Below are 19,970 nucleotides of genomic sequence, written 5' to 3' on the forward strand. Positions count from 1 at the left end.
GAGCTCCTGGGTGCCCTCCTCCTGCCCTCCCCACCAACAGGCACCGAGCTTTGCTGACCTGGTTTCTGAGGTGACTCGTCCATTCCTCCCCTGTGAGTCCCTGGCTGCTTCCCTGCCCTGGTGCGGCCCCGGGTTTCTTACTTATATTAGAGCGACAGCCTTCATCTCTGCTACCTCCCCTTTAAGCGCCAGCCACGCTGCGACCAGGTGTCCTCATCTCAGGCCACACCCATCATCTTACCCCCCAGCCCGACTCTCAAAGGCTCTCTGTTGCCTACAGACCAATAACCTCTCAGTCCAGGACTCAGGCCCCTGGCTCGCCCACCTCCATGTGTTCACAGGGACCCTCCGACTTACCTGGGCTCCCCCCTCTGTGTGTTCACCTGGCCAGCTGCCCAGACTGCCTTCCCTGTCAATAACCTCTTGATGAATTTTCCCCCATTCTCCCAGGTTCAAAAAGGGTTGTCGATTAATTATTCATTGGATAGGAAAGGTGGGAATGATTATACTTTAGATGCATCAAAGAATCCTTCTTTTTCATGATCTCATTAACATCCTCATACTGAAGAGATTCAAGAAACTCAGCTGAGGATTGGGGTGAAAGGTTCAGTTTTCCCACCTTGGCACAGGCGGAGCCATGGGGATTAAGGCTACATTTCTCTTTTTGCTTACTCAAACAAATCCACAATCACAACTCTAATACTGGTACAGAAGTATCTGTGGAGTGACTGTTTCCCTTTTTACTCTAGCTACCAGGAAGCTCAAAGGCAAATTCGACTCTCAATCACAGTAACTGTTGGCTCATTCAAACATTCACACATAACACGTGTTAAGTATGAATTCAGAACTATGTTGGATCAAAGTGGTGAGCAAGACAGAGAGTAGCTCCTGACCTCAAGGACAGCTCTTTTATTTAATGTTTTAATTTATCTTTATTGTTGAAAGTATTACAAATGTCCCCCTTCCCCCTCATTGATCCCCTCTACGCTGCACCCACCCAGGCCTTCACCACACTATTGTCTGTGTCCATGGGTTATGCATATGTGCATATAAATTCTTAGATTAATCTCTCCCTGCCCACCCACCCACCCACCCCTGCCTTCCGTCTGAGATTCATCAGTCTGTTCCATGCTTCTATGTCTCTGAATCTATTTTGTTCATTGGTTTATTTTGTTCATTAGATTCCACATATGAGTGTGATCATGTGATAAGTGTCTTTCTCTGACTGGTTTATTTCACTTAGTATAATACTCTCCATGTCCCACCACACTGTCTCAAAGGGTAAGGGATCATTTTTTACAGCTGCATAGTATTCCATGCTGTAAATGTCTGAGAAGATGCTTGATATGATTTCAGTCTTATTGTAGAGACTTGTTTTGTCTCCTAACATGTGGTCTGTCTTTGAGAATGTCTCATGTGCACTTGAGGAGATTGTATATTCTGCAGCTTTGGGGTGAAATGTTTTGTAAATGTCAATTAAATCCGTCTGACCTAGTGTGTCATTTAGAGTCACTGTTTCCTTGTTGATTTTTGTCTGAAAGATCTACCCAGTAAAGTTAGTGAGGTGTTAAAGTTCACTACTATGACTCTATTGCTGTCTATTGCCCCTTAAAGTCCTCCAGAAGATTTTTTTTAGTCTGTGTGAGTCTTTGGTTCTGAGGTGGGTCTCTTGTAGAAATCATATATTTGAGTCATGTTTTCTTATCCATTCAGCTACTTTATGTCTTTTGATTGGAGCCTTTAATCCATTTATATTTAAGGTTATTAGTGATTGGAACTTATTTATTGCCATTTTAATTCTTTATGCCTGTGTTTCTCTCTCTATTTCTTCTTATTATTATAGCAGTCCCCTTAACATCTTTGCAATGCTTGTTTGGTGGTGATAAACTCCTTTAGCCTTTTTTTTTTGGTCTGGGAAGCTCTTTATTTCACCATCTATGCTGAATGATAGCCTTGCTGGATAGAGTAGTCTTGGTGTCAGATCCTTGCTTTTCATTACCTTGAATACTTCATGCCATTGCCTTCTGGCCTGTAGAGTTTCTGATGAGAAGTCATCTGACAGCCTTATGGGAGCTCCTTTGTAGGTAACAGATTGCTTTTCTCTTGCTGCCTTTAAGATTCTCTGTCTTTAATTCTTGGCATTTTAATTATGATGTGCCCAGGTGTGGGACTCTTTGGGTTCTTCTTGTTTGGGATTCTCTGTACCTTCTGAACTTGTGTCACCTTTTCCTTCACTAGGTTAGGGATGTTTTCTGCCATTATTTCTTCAAACAGGTTCTCTAACCCTTGCTTACTTTCTACCTCTTGTGGCACTCCTATGATGCAAATATTGTTATGTTTCATGTTGTCCCACAGCTCCCTTAAACTTTCCTCCTGTTTCTAAATTTTTTTTTCTTTTTCATTCTCTGATTGAGTTATTTTTTCTACCCTGTCTTCTAATTCGCTGACCTGCTCCCAAGCTTACCCTAATCTGCTCTTTATTCCTTCCAGTGTTTTTTTATTTCTACTATGTCATTCTTAATTTTCTTCATAGTTTTCATTTCCTTTCTCATGCTGTTGAGCATCCTTATGATCAGTATTCTGAACTCTATATCTGATAGATTGCTTATCTCCATTTCATTTAGCTCTTCTTCTGGAGAATTTTTTTGTTCTTTCATTTGGGGTTTGTTTTTTTTTGTCTCCCCATTTTGGCTGCCTGTTTGGATTTGTTTCTATGTATTAGGTAGGTTGGCTAGGATTCCCAGTCTTTTGGATGGTCTCTGGTGAGGCTAATTTCAGAAGCTGTTTGTGACTGGCCTTGAGTATCCAGTTTGAAGCTTCCTGTACTTCACAGCTTGTGGTTTGCTCTGCTGGGGCTGGGTGTGTTTGGAAAGGACCATATGTGCACCAAGGTCTGCTTTTCCAAGTTCTGGGTCTAGAGGCAGATCAGGCAAGGACTCAAAGCACCCAGAGGCTGATTGTTATTCAGTCTCTTAATGAGCCTCAGCCTGCAGAAACTCCACAAGGTGGGTCGAGAGGACTTCTAAGGGTGGGTCAATTGCTTCCCCCCCAGGCAAAAGCTGCTTGGAAGGTAAATGTCTGCCTGAGAAATATGTCCTCTGCAGTATGGGGGAATGACTCAGCAAGGAATCCAGATGGGTGCCCTCTTATCTCTATTCCCTGAGCCAGCACCCCTGGATTCTCTTCATACAGCTCTAGTCCACTCTGCCTCCACTGGAGCCCAAGGTGAGTAGCTGCAAAAAAACCTTTGTGTGTTGACCCTTTAAGGGGAGGGTGCCTGCATTTCCAGCTGTCTCTCCCTGGCAGACAGAAACCTGACTGCTTTTCACAGCTAGATGTCATTGGGCACCTTTCTCAGTTCTGGTGCTCTGGTCTGGGAAGCCCAGCTTGGCGTTTAGTCCCCAGAGTCCTCAGTGGGAACCTCCACAGCTGAGATCTCCCTCTGGACCTTCAGCTGCTGCCTGTGGGAGCCCAGCCAGCCCTCTCGCCTCCGCACTTCCTACCAGTCTCTATGGGGTCTCCACTTTTCCTCCTTGGTTATGAGGGTGCTCTCCAGCTCGTCTTCAGTTGCAACTGACTATTCAGGATGTTTTTTCTGTAACTTAGTTGTAATTCCAGTTTGGTCCTGGGAGAGCATCAGCATAGCGTCCACCGCCATCTTGGAATCTCCGATGACAACCCGTATGTTTAGCATATCTGCCTTCTGTTTTCTCTATTCCTGATCTTGTGGTTCTATTTTATGTTTATTGTATATATCTTGAGTTTTATGTTAAGTAAAATTTATTTCAGAAGAGGTGAGACTCAGTCAATATATATACTTTTTGTGGGGCAAAAGTAGGTGGACAGTTGTGAGGACACGAAACACAGAGTTTATTCTTCCAACCCTTAAAAGCAAAAACATCCCAACACTGACAGCAGGGTAACAGATTTGATCTCTATGGTCATGAGTTGGGTATTTTTTTTCTTTTATTACAGACGTCTCCTTAAGCCAATTGGACATATAAATACAACAGATCCATAGTTTGATGTGATCCTCACAATTTCATAGGGCTTTGCTTTTCTGTTTCACCTTGTAAATTCAGAGTGACATTTAACATCCTATCAAAATTAAAGTAGTAGCCCTGAGTTATTTGGGGCATGCGTGATTTGCTTGCTTTTCTGTTCCCTGTATGTAATTTTAATTTAAAAAATCCATTCAATATTAATCGTATTTGTATGTCACCTCAAATCCCTTTGGAAAGTAGGTGAGATATAGTATGTAAATGAATTAACCATTAGTGAACAGACTGTGCCCATCAGAAGAAGGGAGAGGGTGTGTATAGTTCAGGGCTGAGAATTGTCCTCAGTGTCCTCTCAGCAGCCACTGGGGTTCCACGTCCTGTGGGTGGGGATGCAGGTGGGTCCCTTCCTCCTTGGAAGTGCCTGTAAGTAGCAGGGTCTTGACATGGGGTTGGTGGAGGTGGACTATGCATCTGTTTAGCACCAGGCTGCCCCTGTTCTGGGCACTGCCCAGGTGGGGGGCTTGTTCGGCACGGCTGAACCCCAGCCGCTGGCCATCCCGGTGCTGCCAAAGGCCTCAGACTGTTCCACTGGGCCTTCTGACTAGGCCTCTGCCTTACCCACCTCCAAATTCACGGCATGGCTCTGAGATGTGGTGGCAAGTGGGTCAGTGCCTTGGGCCCAGACAGTGACAGACCTCACCTTTTCACACATCTCTCTCTGTTTGGGGGCCAGAGGAGTTCACTCCTTGTGCCCCACCCCCATTATTTCCAGGTTCCTGGTATTTGGTGTGAAATGTCACATGTAGACGTCAAAGGTGGGGCTGGTGGGAGCCCAGGAATGAGAGGCTCATGCAGAAAGCCTGCAGTCTGGGGTCTCGTTACAGAGCATGTGGGATTGTCCCCAAAGAAATGCCTTCATAGCCAAAGACTGTCTTCAGTTCAGTTTGGTTTTAATTCAAGTCACATGGTCTGGACGCTGCAACCCAGGGCTAGGTACCAGGGCCACAGCTACCAATAAAAATGATCCTAGAGGGGCTTGTTGTCCGATGATGGTGGTGATGCTGCTGTTGCTGTTGGTGATGATGATGGTGGTGGTGCTGCTGCTGCTGTTGGTGATGATAATGATGGTGATGCTGCTGCTGATGGTGATGATGGTGATGATGGTGATGATGGTGATGATGGTGATGATGATGGTGATGATGGTGATGATGGTGATGCTGCTGCTGATGGTGATGATGGTGATGATGATGATGGTGATGCTGCTGCTGCTGTTGGTGATGATGATGATGATGGTGATGATGGTGATGATGGTGATGCTGCTGCTGATGGTGATGATGGTGATGATGATGATGGTGATGCTGCTGCTGCTGTTGGTGATGATGATGATGGTGATGATGGTGATGATGATGATGGTGATGCTGCTGCTGCTGCTGATGGTGATGATGATGATGATGGTGATGATGATGATGGTGATGCTGATGCTTCTGCTGATGGTGATGGAGATGGTGATGATGCTGATGATGGTGATGATGGTGATAATGCTGCTGCTGCTGCTGATGGTGACGATGGTGCTGATGGTGATGGTGATGGTGGCGGTGACAGCAACTGAAGTTTATTGAACCTTACTATGTGCCTGTCACTATGTTAGGTATTTTGTTTGTATTATTTCATTTAACACACACAAAAACACCCCAATTATTCCTCAGCTTATTCAATTGGGAAACTGAGACTTGGAGAGATTAAGGAATGCCCAAGGCCATAAGTGGCAGAGTCCACAAACAGCCCCAGTTTGTCCTGTAACCTGCAGTGCCCCCTCCCAGCCGAGACCTCTTCTCTGCAGAAACTGCTCATTCACGGGAAGCCATATGGTGACCTGTGGACATTTACGCATTAACTTAACCAGACAGACCACTAGGTGCTTCACGGCCATCATCTCTGTCAGCTCTAGAAGAATATGTTCCTCTTTTCCCTGCATAGACTACTGGATGGAGAGGCCGAGTGATCCAAGATAAACAGTTTACAGATGTCACTGCTGAGATTTTTAAAAATTGTTGACACTATTACAGATGTCCCCATTTCCCCCCTTTTGCCTGCCCCCACCCAGCCCCACCCCCACCTCTGGCCATCACCACACTGTTGTTTGTGTCTATGGGTTATGAATATATGTTCTTCGGCTAATTCTGGATTTGAACTCAAACCTTTCTCTCTTTCCATCACACTCCGTGATCTGTAGCGAAGACTGAAATTTAGGGTATTGTCTGCTTTGTCACCAAGTACTCCTGGGGTCTCCTTGGTGTACTGGGCACAGGTGAAACACAGGTGAGCCTAACATGGACCCTTCTCTGAAGGAGCTCACGGCCCAGCAGGGAGGTGAGTGGGCAGGTAGAGGATTCTCCCCACAAGACCTAAACATATGGCTCTTTAAGTGGTGCCTTGGTCGGCCTGGCCCATGTCCTCCATGTCGGGGGGCCATCCTCACCCTGTTGGCAGGGGATCCACACTTACTGACATTCCCCTCTCCTAGAAGCTGCTTTGGAACACCCCCTTCAACCCAGAAAGCGTGGAGCGCCTGGCCCTCCTGCTCCTTTGGAGGACTGAGTGCCCACAAGGACCAGGGCCTTCTGGATGAGCACCCAGAGGCCTGGTGAGTCTGAGTTCTGGTGTGCCCCTGCGCCAGCCTCTGCCCCCCCCGTGGGAGGGCCACCTTCACTGTGGAGGCAGTAACACGTCTGCTTACTTTCCTCTAGCTGGAAATGCACTTTGACTTTTTTTTTTAACAAATAACACAATTTTCCCTTGTGTTTCCCTTAATAAAACACAGAAATGAGAGCAAGAAAGGAAAAGTAAAAAAACATGTTGCTGTCATCTCCACTCTGTGGTGGGATGTCCCTCTCATTGCCTCCGCCCCCCCAGCATTGCCTCTCATGGTCCGACCCCAAGTCTCTCCCCAAATCTCAGCCACGAAGATTCACCAGTTTAGTAGTGTCGCCTCCATGTTTCCTGCCACAGAAGGGGGTAGCTCCACAGCTGGGCTGCGTGACTCCCCCCACCTGTCAGGACTGCTCTTGACTGAAGATGGATGATGGGAGGGGACCCGAACAGGATCAGGGAACCTCTCGCTTGAAGAGGTTCCCCCAGGTCACGAGGTCTGCACAGCAACCCCACAGTTAATCCCTCATTCATTGGCACTTGTCTCTCTTCCTCCAATGATCCGCCTCCCAGGCCAACCTGGCCAGGGCCCCACATGTCCTGCTCAGAGCACAGTCTTTGGCTTAATGTCTTGGAAGCTGCTTGAAGTTGTGAGATTCCCGATGTTGGGATCAGCTGCTGATCTCGTAGCGGGGGAAAAGCAAGTTTCCACGCAATTGTGCAGTTGCGATGGGGTCAGTGGCCCAGCAGCCTCGGTGGAGAACAAGGGGTTTGGTGGCGACACCTACGGGTATGTCAACAGCAGCCGTTTAAAATGCAACCAAGTCAGGCCATGCCAGGGCGTGACAAGGCCCTGAACACAGCTGGATGTGATGACAGATTGGGGGGCCAGAATATATGACAGATGAGAAGGGTTCTGGCAGGTTCAGAGGAAGGGGAACAGGGTGCAGAGGGCAGCTCTGCCCCCATCTGACAGGACTGGGAAGGTGGAGCTGATGTTGCGAATGGCCAGTCAGGAAAACTCAATGGACCAGGGACAAAAGCTGTAGGCAAGTGAGTTGTCACCTCGCATAACCCTGATAGTTGGACCAGACGAGCTGTCAGGTCACATCCAATTCTAAACGTCCATCCTTTTGGGGGTCGCTTCTGAATCCCGTTGAGCTCACCTCCACAAATTCTCAAGACTCCTTTCTGAGGAAAGGGGGACTCTAGGGTGCTCTTCACAAGGGCTCTTGGCAGTGGCTCTGGCGTCTTCTGTCATCAGAAGTGATGGTGTCTGCGTTTACGGGGAACCCGAGGCCTGCTCAGGAGGCTCTTCCTCAGATGGGACGACGCCTGTCCACCCACGTCACTGAGTTGGCTTAGGCCAGATGGAAGGGCTATGGGCAGGGGGGCACTGAGCATCCCCAATACACCAGGAGAGATCAAATAAACCATCAGAGAAACCCCGATTACACAGGTGTCTCTTCATTGGCTCAGACACATCACTTAGACCATCAGCCAATCTACCTGGACAGATTCTGAGAAGCACATGACAAGGACCTGTTGGTTCTCCTGCCCCCAGACTTCAGACTGTGAGGGCCTTACAGGCCATCGAACGTAGCCCCTTCATTTCAGGGGGCAGTACTGCTGCCCAGGTGACATGATGGCCCCGCTGGCTCAGGAGCAGAGCTGGGAATGGAACTCCGCTCCTTTGATCCCTGCCCTAAGGTGCTTTCACCTTCATGGGGGGACCCCCAGCGGCGGAAAGCCTCTCACGCCTCAGATAAACAAATGGTGCTTGCTCACCACATACATGTGCTGGCTCCCCACAAGGACGCTGGGGCTTACCATGTGATTGTGGCACAGTCTCCATCCTGAAGGTGCCCAAGGGCCACCAGCAGGGGAAGGACATTTCCACCACTCACGATACTCTAAAAGGAACATTCATCACCAGTTCAACATGTTTCATAAGTTCAAGACCTTTAGTGAAACCCAAACTCTGCTGGGCATTTAAAAATATTCCTTGTGATGATATTTGTCCTCCATTTTGTTGTTGTTGTTTTGTTTTTGTCTAACTACTATTTTATATATTATCCTAAGAGGACTTGTAATTCATATTTTTTTCACACCCTACTCTTCCTGGGGTGGCAGGAAACACAAAAAACAGGTGTCAGAGGACATGCCACTAGCCATCTGGGCGACATCAGAGAACTCTCCCAGCCTGCTAAGCCCCAAAGACTCATCCGAAATGATGTCTAAAACGACTTGTCCTGCCCCTCTCATAGGTTTGTTGTAAAGATCAAGCAAAATTACGTATGTGAAGGGACCCTGAGGGTATAATGTAAAGTGTTACACTTTGCCTTTTTCCACGGTTTCTCTGAAGCCACGTGTGTTTGGCTTGTGCTTGCAATAGTGAGCCGGGTACCACCCCTGAGCCCACTGGAGCGAGGGCTGCCCACAACTTCTTATTAAAAATAAGGACGTGATCTTGTCCTTGGAGAAGGAAATAGAGCATTTGGCATCTCTCCTGCTCAGGTTCACTTCCCCATAGTCCCTGGTGATTCTTACTCAGTCCCCTTCAATCCAGTAAGGGGGGGCCAGGGAGAATCTCAGTGAACCGGACCTTCCTGGGGTACTCAGGTGCACCCTGAGCTTCGCTTTCTTCACCTGTAATTATTGGGAGAACAGCTGTCTTCACCTCATAGGGTTGTTGTAAAGATTAAATGAGTTAACCAAGCCTGGCACAAAATAAATGCTGGGTGAATGTTGGCCAGCTTCATGACTTACTGAGCGTCCGCTTGGGGTGGGGCGCCCTGCTGGCCTCCTGCATCCACAGAGGATTAGGAGCCGTTCCTGCTCCTGGAGGGGCTAAAGGTCTAGTATTATAGGCTACGATTAGGGGTGCAGTGAGCTGACGTTTCCCCCAGATACTCTGCTCCCCTGAGAATGTCCCTAGCGGATTTCCCGCCCCGTCCCGCCTCGCCGGCACCAGCAGCCTGACCCAGGCTTCGCCCTCGCTCCCATGACCTCCGCACACCCCACCAGTGCGCGGGTTTCCAGCCTCCGCTGAGCGGGAACTCCAGGGGCCCTCTGGGCGACCAGACGGGGCTTGGGGAGCTCGGGGCGCAGGCCCCGCGAGCCCCGGGCGGGCGAGGCCGCCCAGCGTGCCCCCTGGCAGCGGCGTGCGGGCCCGCGGTGCGCGTGGCGCGGAGGGCTGGGCGCAGGCCCGCGCGCACGGGGTGGCGGTTACACGTGGAGGGAGGGGACTTGGCTCGCCCGGGAGGTCAGCGAGGCCGAGGGGCGCGCCCGGCGGGGGCCGCGCGGCCGGCTGCGGACGGGAGCGCGGCGGCCCCTCCGCGGGACGCGCTCCAGCCCCCTCCCCGCGCCGCGCGCGCAGCCGCCGCCCGGCCGAGCGCCCGATCCGCCCCGGCCGACCGGGCCCCACTCGCACCCAGGACTCGGGCCGCCGCGCTCCCTCCCCTTCTCCGGGAGCCCCGGCCCTCCGCGGGCCCCGAGGAGCGGCCGGGCGGTCCGGACGTGCGAGAAGGCCGGCGCTGCCCCGGGGACTGGCTTCCTCCCGGGCGCCGGACCGGGCGGCCATCCCCGCAGCCTCGAGGGCCTCGGCCTCGCGGGCGCGGCTGGTCCGGCCGCGGCCGGGCAGGGGCTCGCCCGCCAGGTAGGGGAGGCGGCCGGCGCCCGCTCCCGCTCCGCGGGTGCTTCTGAAAGTTGGTTTGAAAGGCAGCCAGGGGCGCGCGGGCGGCGCGGCTCCGCCCCGAGGCGACTCCGCGGCTCCTGCGGACGTTCCCGGCTCCGGCGGGCGGCGGAGGACGCCCCGCGCCCGGGCGCGCTGCCCTCTCGGCCGGGCAGGTGAGGGGCGCAGGGGGTGTCCGGGCCGCGCACCCCGCCTTCCGTGCCGTCCCGCCCGGGAGCTGGGTTCCGGCGGGACGTCCCCGGGCCCAGCTCGGGGAGGCTGGGCGGAGCCAGGCGCGTCTGGGGACCCCCGCCCGGCCCGGGTGGGGCGCGGGGGCAGGGAAGGAGAAGCGCAGCGGGGCGGAGGCCCGAGTACATAACGCGTGGACTTGGAGTGAAGTCAGATCAGCTGGAGCCGCTCGCGGTGACGCCTGCCCGCCGCCGCGTTCCTCCCGCGGGCCTCGACCCCGGCCCCCCTCCGGCCCCGGGAGCGCGGCGGCCGCGCCCCGGAGCGCAGGGCCCAGGGCTCCGTCTCTCCCGCAGGTCCTCGCGGCCCGGCCCGAACATGCTGGACGGCCTGAAGATGGAAGAAAGCTTCCAGAGCGCCATCGAGACCTCGGCCTCGCTCTCCTCGCTGCTGGGTGAGTGCTCGCCACGCGCCGGGCGCCCCGCTCTCCGCAGCCCAGGTCGGGCCAGCTCGCCGGGCGCCTGGGCACCGGGGCCGCGCCCAGCCCCGCCCTGGGCCGAGCCCCGTCCGCCCGCGGGCCCCTGGGGCCTCCCGCCCGGGCCGAGCAGACCGCGGCCCTCCGCGCGGACACCGAACCCCCAGGCCCGGCCTGGAGCGCGCGACGGCGTCGGACGGGCAGGTGATGGAAAACTCCCGCTGGGCTTCCAGTCACCAGCTGGTCGCCGGCTCCCAGACGCCGCCTCCTCGCGGCGAGGCCGGGGCGCCCGGGCGGGAGGCGGCCCGCGGGCCCGGCCCGGCCCGAACGGCGGAGGGGCTCTGCGGGCGCGCGGGATTCGCCGGCGGCGCCGCGGGGCCCTCGCGCCGCGTTAATTAACTGGAGCCGAGCTCGGCCGGCCGCCCCCCAGCCCCTCGCAGCGGCCGCGGGGGGCGGCGCGGGGCCCCCGACAGGGTGTCCGCGGGCGGCCCGGAGCCGAGGCCAGGGCCTCACCCCGCCCAGCCGACCCGGGCGCCCTCAGATTTGGGGAGCGGGGGTGGTGACTGTCTTGGCGGGAGGGGTTTTCGTTTTGTGCCTGACTCCCGGCTCTGCGTCAGTGGGAACCGCTAGCGCGGGGCGAAGGCTGCGAGGAGACGGTCCCGCGGGTCAGCGCAGGGAGAGGAGCCCGCAGCTCCCAGAAGAGAGGCAGCTTCAGGCACCGCGTCCCTCTCTTCCAGCCGCCCCCCAGGAACCCCGACCCCGGCGCCCCGAGGAGCCCCGGCCGGCGCGTCCTGGCGGCGCCTCCGCTCCAAGCGGGCAGCGGGGCTCCGGGCCGCGCGGGGCGCAGGGCGGGCGGGGAGCAGAGCGCCCACCTTGAGACGCCTCCGCAGCCGCCTGCGGGTGCCCCAGCCGGCCGCAGCCCCCAGGGAGAGCCTGGAGAGGACCTGGGAGATGGGAAGGCCGGGTGTTTGGCGCACCGCACGCGAGGCCGTTGTTGAGGGGACAAGGCCTTTTTGTAAATAGCTGTGAACTGTGCCGAGGAAGGTGGCAAGTGTCCCCGCATCCCGCAAACTAAAGGACGACACCAGACGCCCAAGGGGCAGGGCCGAGAGGGTGCCCTGCTTGCCGCGCCCCGCGCCCGCCCTCCGTGTGTTCCCTTCTCTTTATTTTGATGCCACTTAATTACGAGAAACCCGTCTACAGTTTGCACAGCAGCCGGGACGCGGCCGTTGGGGCCCATTGGTTTGAAGCGTGTCTGGGGCGAGAGGGTTATTTTCTGTGCGCTCAGGACTTTTTAGGAAGAAAAAGTAAAACCCCCCTTCAAAAATAAAAAAATCTAAAACTTCGTTTTAACAAAAGACAAAACCCGACAAAATTCTTCGTACACACTCAGTTTTGATACCAGTCGGTAGAGACGCAGAGCGAGCGGCCTCACGGTCGTGTGTAGCGCGGACGGACCGCGGGTCTGACCGGGCGGGATGCCGCGTCCGGGCAGGTCCGACAGTTCAGGGCCGCTTACGGATGTCCCCTCCGTCCGCCGGCGGAATTTAAGCCGGCCTGTTTACTAGAACAGCCCCTCGCTTTGGCTTTCCCCGTCTCCCAACCCCGGCTCGGCGTCAGCAGGGGCGCCCCGGCGGCGATGCGGGGCGCGCCTCACCCGCCCGCCTCTGTTCTGCTGCAGGCAGAGCCGTGAGCCCCAAGTCCGTCTGCGAGGGCTGCCAGCGCGTCATCTCCGACAGGTTCCTGCTGCGGCTGAACGACAGCCTCTGGCACGAGCAGTGCGTGCAGTGCGCCTCCTGCAAGGAGCCCCTGGAGACCACCTGCTTCTACCGGGACAAGAAGCTCTACTGCAAGTACGACTACGAGAAGTAAGTGCCCGCGCGTCCGCCGCTGCAAGCCGCCGGCGGCACCCGAGTGCCCGAGGGCTTGGTGCCCTCTCCCGGTGTGAGGTTTACTCCCCTGGCGGCCGATCACCGCGCCGCGCCCCCGCCGGGGCGGACGCGGCGGGGGCTCCCCTGTGCGGCCCCTCACCCCGTTCTCAGTCCTCTGGGGCCCCTACCCCGACTTGGGGTGTCCATCAAGCTTGTTCCCTCCTGCGCCCCTCTGGGTGCCCTGCGGGCTGCCCGTGGCCGGCTCCTTGGCATCAGTGCCCAGCCCCCTTACCGACCTGAAGCCTGGCCGTGCGGCCGGATCGATCCCAGGGCTTCCGGCCCCTACTGGGTTCTCGCTTGGCTTTGTCCACTGGGGTCCGGACACACTCGCTCAGAAACGGCGCTGCACCTCTGAGCTGCCAGCACACACCCCGTTTTTGTTTTCTCTATACTCTTCCCCCCCTTTCCCTGTTTCTCTAAACCCCTGGGGTTCGAGGGGGCTAGGCCACCCTTGGGGCCTGACGCAGCCTCGGCTCCGGTCTGGGCCCCCTTCCCGTCCCCCTGGGTGTGCGTTTTGGCTGCCCAGAGGGGGTACTTCCCTCCTGCCCTCCCCAGTGTCCCGGGTATTTCGAGGAGAATTAGGAGGCAGGTATTTCGGAAAGTGGATCACTTGGAATCTGGAGTTCCGTGATGCCAAAGCCTGGGTGAGGCCGGGGGGGCCGGGGCTGCCGGGTCTCACCAGGCCCGAGAGGCCAGCGGCTGTGAGGAGCTAAGGGGAGGGGCTGTGCTCCTTGTCGAAATTGCTAATTAACCGGGACACTGACTGCACAGAGCCCTGGAGGGTGCTGAAGGACAGAAGAGGGGCTGAGGCAGCCGCCTCCGTTTTTGAGACTGGGACTGGTCCTGTGACCCCGTGGGCGCGGGCGCCCGCGGGAGGATGCCTTGCTTGTCGCTGGTGGATGAAAGGGACAGCGCTGTGCCAGGGAGGGGAGCATGCGAGGAGCTGTCCTGTCCTGTCCCTAAAAGCACGCAGTGAAGGGGGCGTGCAGAAGTCTCCACGGGACAAAAAGCACTGAGAAAACCCAGAAATACATTCTTTTTTATATTGCCGCATTTAGTGTTCAATGCGACAGAGCTATGAGTCCTGTGACCACACACAAAATATTCTGTCTGCTGCTCGACGCTGCTTTGCCTTAATACCCTTGAATTTACCGCCGTGGGGATAGAGTACTGGGAATTTCATGATTTGTTTTAAAAATATAACTACATTTCAGCACTAAAAACACACGTGTGATTTGGGATGCGCTGTTCAGTGCAGAACACTAGAAAGTGGAAACGCAGGCCTCCGCCCCGAAGTGGTGATTATGGTTAACGCTAAAGAAAGATAGGCCTTTATCTGTCCTCGGCTGTCTGTTTATTGCTGCAGTGTCTGAGTGAAGGGTGCAGTGTTAGGTGATGGAGCAGATTTTGCCCACGCAGCCCCGAGCCGCACCTCGGGAGAGAGCTCTGGCTGGCTGCTGGCGCTCCCCCTCGCCTTCGCCTGCAGCCCCGTCTCAGCTCTCCCCGTGTAGACAGTCACCAAAATGCCGCATCGCTCGGGCAGAACACTAGCGAATTCGAGAGTGTTGGAGCTGAGGAAGGGATTTGGGTTTTGAATTTCTGTTCTGTTTGCTAAAAAAAAAAAAAATTGAAAATAAGAAAAGGCTGAGGGTCAACACAGCTGTCTGGCCTTCAGATCTCCTTAAAGGAAGTCAGGCTGTGTCAAGAGAAGAGGCAGTTGTTGTAAGGCCCTTAACTCAACAATGTCCTTTCCCTCTCGCCCCGCCGGCGGGGTTGGCGGTTTGGGCTGATTAGCCCACTTAGGGTCACTTCTCCCTCGCAAAGCTGTTTCTGCAGAGAGAAAATTGCAGGGATCAACTTGCCAGCTGTTGGCCAGAACCCGGAGGATTTTAGAGCCGAGTGTGAGCGAGCCACGCTGCTCAGAGAGCCGGTGATTACGGGGTGGGGGGGGTCTCCATTTTAATTTCAACAAATATTTTGGAAACAAAGGCATCCAGGACGGGGCTGCTTGGACTCTGTATCTCCTTGCCTGTGCCCAGCCCGTCAGTTGCTTTTTTATATTAATTTTACTCCTTTCGCCCCTCCTCCTTTATCCCCCATCCCAATCCCATTCTTCTTCCAACAAAACGGGGTTTTAATATATTTGACCATCTCCATGGTATTAGTCTGCGTGGTGGGAGACACAGGAGAGGCTTGTTTGTTTCTTTGTCTTAAAATTGGGCTCAAGACAAACTCCTTTATTCTTTAATATTGCACGGAGCCTCTGCATGCGCGGAGCCTCTGCGTGCAAGGCTGGCTGGTGGTGAGCGGCGGCTGGGGAGGTCTCAGCCCGCCTTCAGGGGGCGCGCAGCCCAGCGCTTTTCCATCGCATTATCCTGGCTACGGACTCTTTTCTCCAAAGCCCCTCCACGCAGAGTGCAGGGCTAGGAATTAGAGAGAAGTGATCGAATGACCAGGTACTTGTCCTCCGGAGGAGTACCATCCAATTTTAGATCATAGTCACGAAACAGAGAGCACGTCTCCTCTTTAACAAGTATGTTTGTAGAAATAATTTCATTTTTTTTCCTTGGGTCTTTTTAAAATTTGAGGCCGAGCCAAGGGAAATGCAGAGGAAAAAAAAAATGCAAGTTGAAGTAGATGATGGTAGAGTGTGGAACACTTAGTACAAAGTGAACATTCAGGAAGTGTCCTTGTCTCCAAAATTCATGAAATCCAAATGCTGTTTCTATACATGAAAATGACAGACAGCTAACGTGAGGTCTTCAGGGAAGGCCACGCATCGCACTCACCAGGCACGTTCATCACATTTATTTTAGACACTCGTGTGTGCATGTTCATCATATTTATTTTAGACACTCGTGTGTGCATTCTGGCTGTTGGGCAGTTTTGCACTTGAATTATTAGCTGCCTGTTCATGGTGTCAGGCAGCCAGTTAAAAAGTGAAATTTCTACTCTATCAGCCAGTTGTCACACTATCTCAATGTCAAGCACCAAATTTGTCTAAAAAAAAAAAGGAACTGACAGAAGTATCTTAGGCACACTGCCATCCATTTGAAAGCGTCAGGATGCTTTGTTAAATATTTCTGTCCTACACTACGACACTCCTAGGAAAAATTTATCTCTTGATCATCCAAAACAAATAGGCATTAAAGGAGTGCAGAGCATTGATCTATGAATGTCCAGACATGGAGCGCTGGACGTGACTTTTATTGTCTGTGACGTGTCATCCAAGGAAGAAGACTGGTCAGGTGGGGTGGTGTAGTCACAGAATTGAAGAGGGGACACCGGGATGCTGGTGGTGTGGACATTTAAAGACTGGACACAACTGTCTTCCAAGGTCCCGAAATCAAGCAGACAACCAAAATATTTCCCAGCCCAGGGGACTTCTATTTATAGAAATGTTGGTCCCTATTTCACGGAGTCCTGTGATCTGGGTAGTTTGGAGTTTTCCCTAAATTTGTTCCAAACAAACACTGCAGTTGGACTTCAGTCAGAGACAGAAGAGGCTGCTGAGTAACAGGAATGTGGTAATACAATAGATAATTAAGCCTTCTGGAAGGGGTCCCGCAGTTAAATCAAATTGATACTGTGTCTTTACTGTGCCTGGCGGCTCAGCTGTCGGGCAGGGCCTGTTCCCCTCACATGTGAGGTTTATCACCATCCCTTAGATTGCTCTGGACGTCGTAGGAGCCGTCTGGGATAGTATTGCTGTCATCGGGGCTGCTCTCCCAACATCATAACTCCCCACATGTCAGCAGATCGCAGGCCTTGGGAAACCTCTCCTCCCAGGGCCGACCACGGTTCCTCCCCTTGCCTTTGGAGCAGACGGACTTTGTGAAGAAAGGGCCCGAAAGGGGCTCCGTGCGTATCTCTCTTAGAGATCCCTCTGCAGCATCTTTTCTTGGACCTGCTGATTGGCAGCCCCTCGGGGAGAATGGCTGAGGTAATGGTCTCTCTTAGGACGAGTAATGCACTAATTCTGCATTTTATTAAGGTTGTGGAAGATGTGAGTGTAGGGAGGACAGTTAGTTGGGCTTTATTATTGGGGCATTACTTGGAGATCAACACTGGGCACGAAGTCACCCCTAAAAGGAGCCACAGATGAAACGAAAGAGGCTGTTGTTCCACTTTTGCTCCACTTTGTCTGTTGCTGGCACCGCTCCTGGCATAATAAAATGTGAGGAATATAAAAATCAAATACAGCTAGGTAATAAATTGATGTCTGCGTTAAATTGCTGGGGGCTTAGCTTGGCTGTGCAGCGCCGTCCCCAGGCTGCGGCTCTGTGTGTGTGTGTGTGTGCGTGCAAAAAACATTTCCCTCTTTTTTTATTTAGAGGGTGATTGGAAACAGTCCTTGCTCAGAGGTGTTTTCTTTTTTATATGTATTGGTCCCCGGGCAGGACTTTCTTGGAACCTAAGACTTAAAATTCTGAAATACAATCAGATATTAATGGTATTCTGGGACTTTCGGAGTAGGCTCATGGGATCCTTTTGGTTCTTACATAAATGGTGCCACTAAAGGAAGTTATGATATGTTCAGTTTTATGTGCTGTGCAGTCCTGGGACCCTTGTCATTCACCTGGCTAAGGTGTGGCTGTGGTTCTTCAGATTTCAGTGACAAGAGCTTTTCTTGATAGTTTGCTGTTTGTCTGGCTTTTTAGTTTCTTTTTTTCTTTTTTTTTTATGTATGACTTGTATTTATCAAAATACTGTTGGTAATTTTAGAGAGGCCTCTTCCTTGCTGCTTCTTAATTCTGGGACTTTTTTTTTTTTACAGATAATGACGAGAACAATTCCATTTATAAAATTACCAGCTAATTATTGTTTATAGTCAAACAAATTTTGGGAGTCTTAGTGTTTAAAAGTGAGAAAGTAAACAAGGATTTAGAATACTCATGATATTACCAGAAATTTATTAAAGCTTCTTAGACTAAATGCATATATAAAATGTCAGTGTTGGTTATATCAAGTTTAAAATACCCAGTATTGAGTTACTCTAACTTGCTTGTTAAACAGTGTACAACACAGGGAAATGAATTATGGGGAAAGTGCAGTCACAGCCACCAGAGAAAGATTTCCAAATAACTTCTGCCTTCACTATGAACTCTTAGCTCTACCTGAATGCTTTTCAATTTTTTTTCACATCTTTCTAAAATGGATTTTTAAACGTCCTTCACATCGTCAGAGGGGAGTTGCTGGGGAGCAGGTGAGCTAAGGAGGGCGTGGATGCCTGTCCCAGGTGGAGCCCACCCACGTCCAGCACGCCTGTCTCCCCCAGGAACACCCTGTGTGTTTTTCTGAAAGTCTCTTAGCAACATATGGAACAGTATTTCTGCCAGCAGCCTTTCAGGTCAGGTTTGGGAGGTTGGTAATTTCAGGAGCAAAGTGTAGAAAAGGTTCTGGAGAAAATGTCACCAGAGGGCGGAGAGAAGAGGCCGTGTCTGCCTCTGGGCCTGGTGCTCCTGGCGGTTCACCTTTCACCCTTTTCGCCTTTGACTAATGCAGCGGGGACGTCCCAGGGCTTCTCGCCCTTAGCATTAGGTGTGTCGTGGCCAGCGTCGCGGCAGCTCTGTGTCTCTCCCGCACCTATGAAAGGAAACCTCGCCGACCATCCTGCTGAAATGAAGCGAACACCGTCCAAATGTCAGATTGTTGTTTTAGTCAAGCACGCTCGTCTGTCTATATTTTTAACCGAGATGAAATTAATAAAAACTGCCACGGCCCTGGCATTCATTAGCGGGAGGATTAGAGCTCCCCTGGCTGGAAGGAGGTGCAAACACTCCAGTCTTGCTACGTGCTTGTTTTCACTGTCCTGGAAATAAATAAAACTCGACTTAGGGTAGGGATTACCGACGTCCCCTCCGGCTCAGCCGCCCTCGGAGGCGGCAGAAACCCCAGCCTCAGCGAGGACGCTACAGGAATCGCTGTGGCCCCGCGTCAGTTGCCGCCCCTGGGTCTCCCTGGCCCGCACAAATAGCCCCACCTGGGTAGTTACAAAAGGGTTTTACACCTCCCTCTGTCCCCTGCTTTGCGGTGTGACCCACGGAGGCCGAGTCGTCTGCAGAGCGTGTCGCCTGCTGCCATGACCGGCAGAGCCAGAATTCAGTGGAACCGTCGCCAGACCCCATCACTGCCCCGTCACGTCAAACAACTAAAAATATGAAGCAGAGGAGCTTTTCCGGGCCTGTTAGCTGAAGTCACGTGAGGAAGCGTGGTCTCTTCCAGCCCTTCGAGAGGCCAGTTGGGGGACCTTATTTTTGGATAACTAACTGTTTGCCTTTCCTGCCTCTCCAGGCCTCCTGTCTCTGTGCCCTCTTAGATTTGTGTTTTATCATTCCTACACTTAACAGCTGAGCCCTGACAGGTACTTGGCCACTGTTGTTTGGACTATCTGGTCGGACAAGCCCCCAGTGAAACTCTATTTCTATAAAAAAATATCCTTAATATCTGGTGTTGCTGGGAACGGACCATGTGCTACACGGGGTGGGGCAAAAGTAGATTTACAGTTGTTCATATGGGCAATAGTACAATAATTAATAAATAATATGAGAAACAGCCCTGCGTTTCGAGTACGCACACCTGTCGACCGACTGTTCCCCACCCAGTCTATGTAGAGGTCACACCTGGCCCCCTCCCAGCCTGCCCCTCCCCCAGGTCCTGTGGAATTCTGTTTACTGGACTCACGCAGGCCTCAGCCATTTCTCAGACCCCATCTCCTGAACTGCCTCACCTTTCCCAGGCCTTCCTTATGGACTGCCAGTCCTCTTTGATTTTCTCACTCAGAAGAAATAAATGAGTCTTTTCGATGAGTGAAATAATGGCCCTCAGGTCCTGGAGCAGGGCTTAGCTCTTAGGTTTGCATGATCCCACCACCGTGACTCTGTGGGTGAGCATTAGGGACCCCTGGACACCTTCCTGAGTGTGCCCAGCTCCTTAACAGATACGGCTTATGTGCTGCTCTGTAGGTGTGTGACTTTTGGCGGGTCCGAGTACTACCTGGGTCTGATGCTGTCACCCGAAAACCAGGAGGCCGCACCATCTGGCCCGAAGCCTGG

General features: G+C 53.0%; 1 protein-coding gene across 1 annotated transcript in view; it reads left to right on the forward strand.

Annotated features, from left to right (window-relative positions):
- Window positions 1-10,887: 10,887 nt before the first annotated feature.
- Window positions 10,888-19,970, forward strand: part of LMX1A (LIM homeobox transcription factor 1 alpha) — a 117,663-nt gene continuing 108,580 nt past the window's right edge. Inside the window, exons 1-2 of the mRNA XM_087828317.1 lie at window positions 10,888-10,963; window positions 12,666-12,852. Of these exons, the coding sequence (XP_087684443.1) occupies window positions 10,888-10,963; window positions 12,666-12,852 (263 nt within the window). The remainder of the gene's footprint in view (window positions 10,964-12,665; window positions 12,853-19,970) is intronic.

Source organism: Miniopterus natalensis, chromosome 19 (assembly GCF_054644295.1).
Source record: "Miniopterus natalensis isolate mMinNat1 chromosome 19, mMinNat1.hap1, whole genome shotgun sequence".
Lineage (NCBI taxonomy): Eukaryota > Metazoa > Chordata > Mammalia > Chiroptera > Miniopteridae > Miniopterus > Miniopterus natalensis.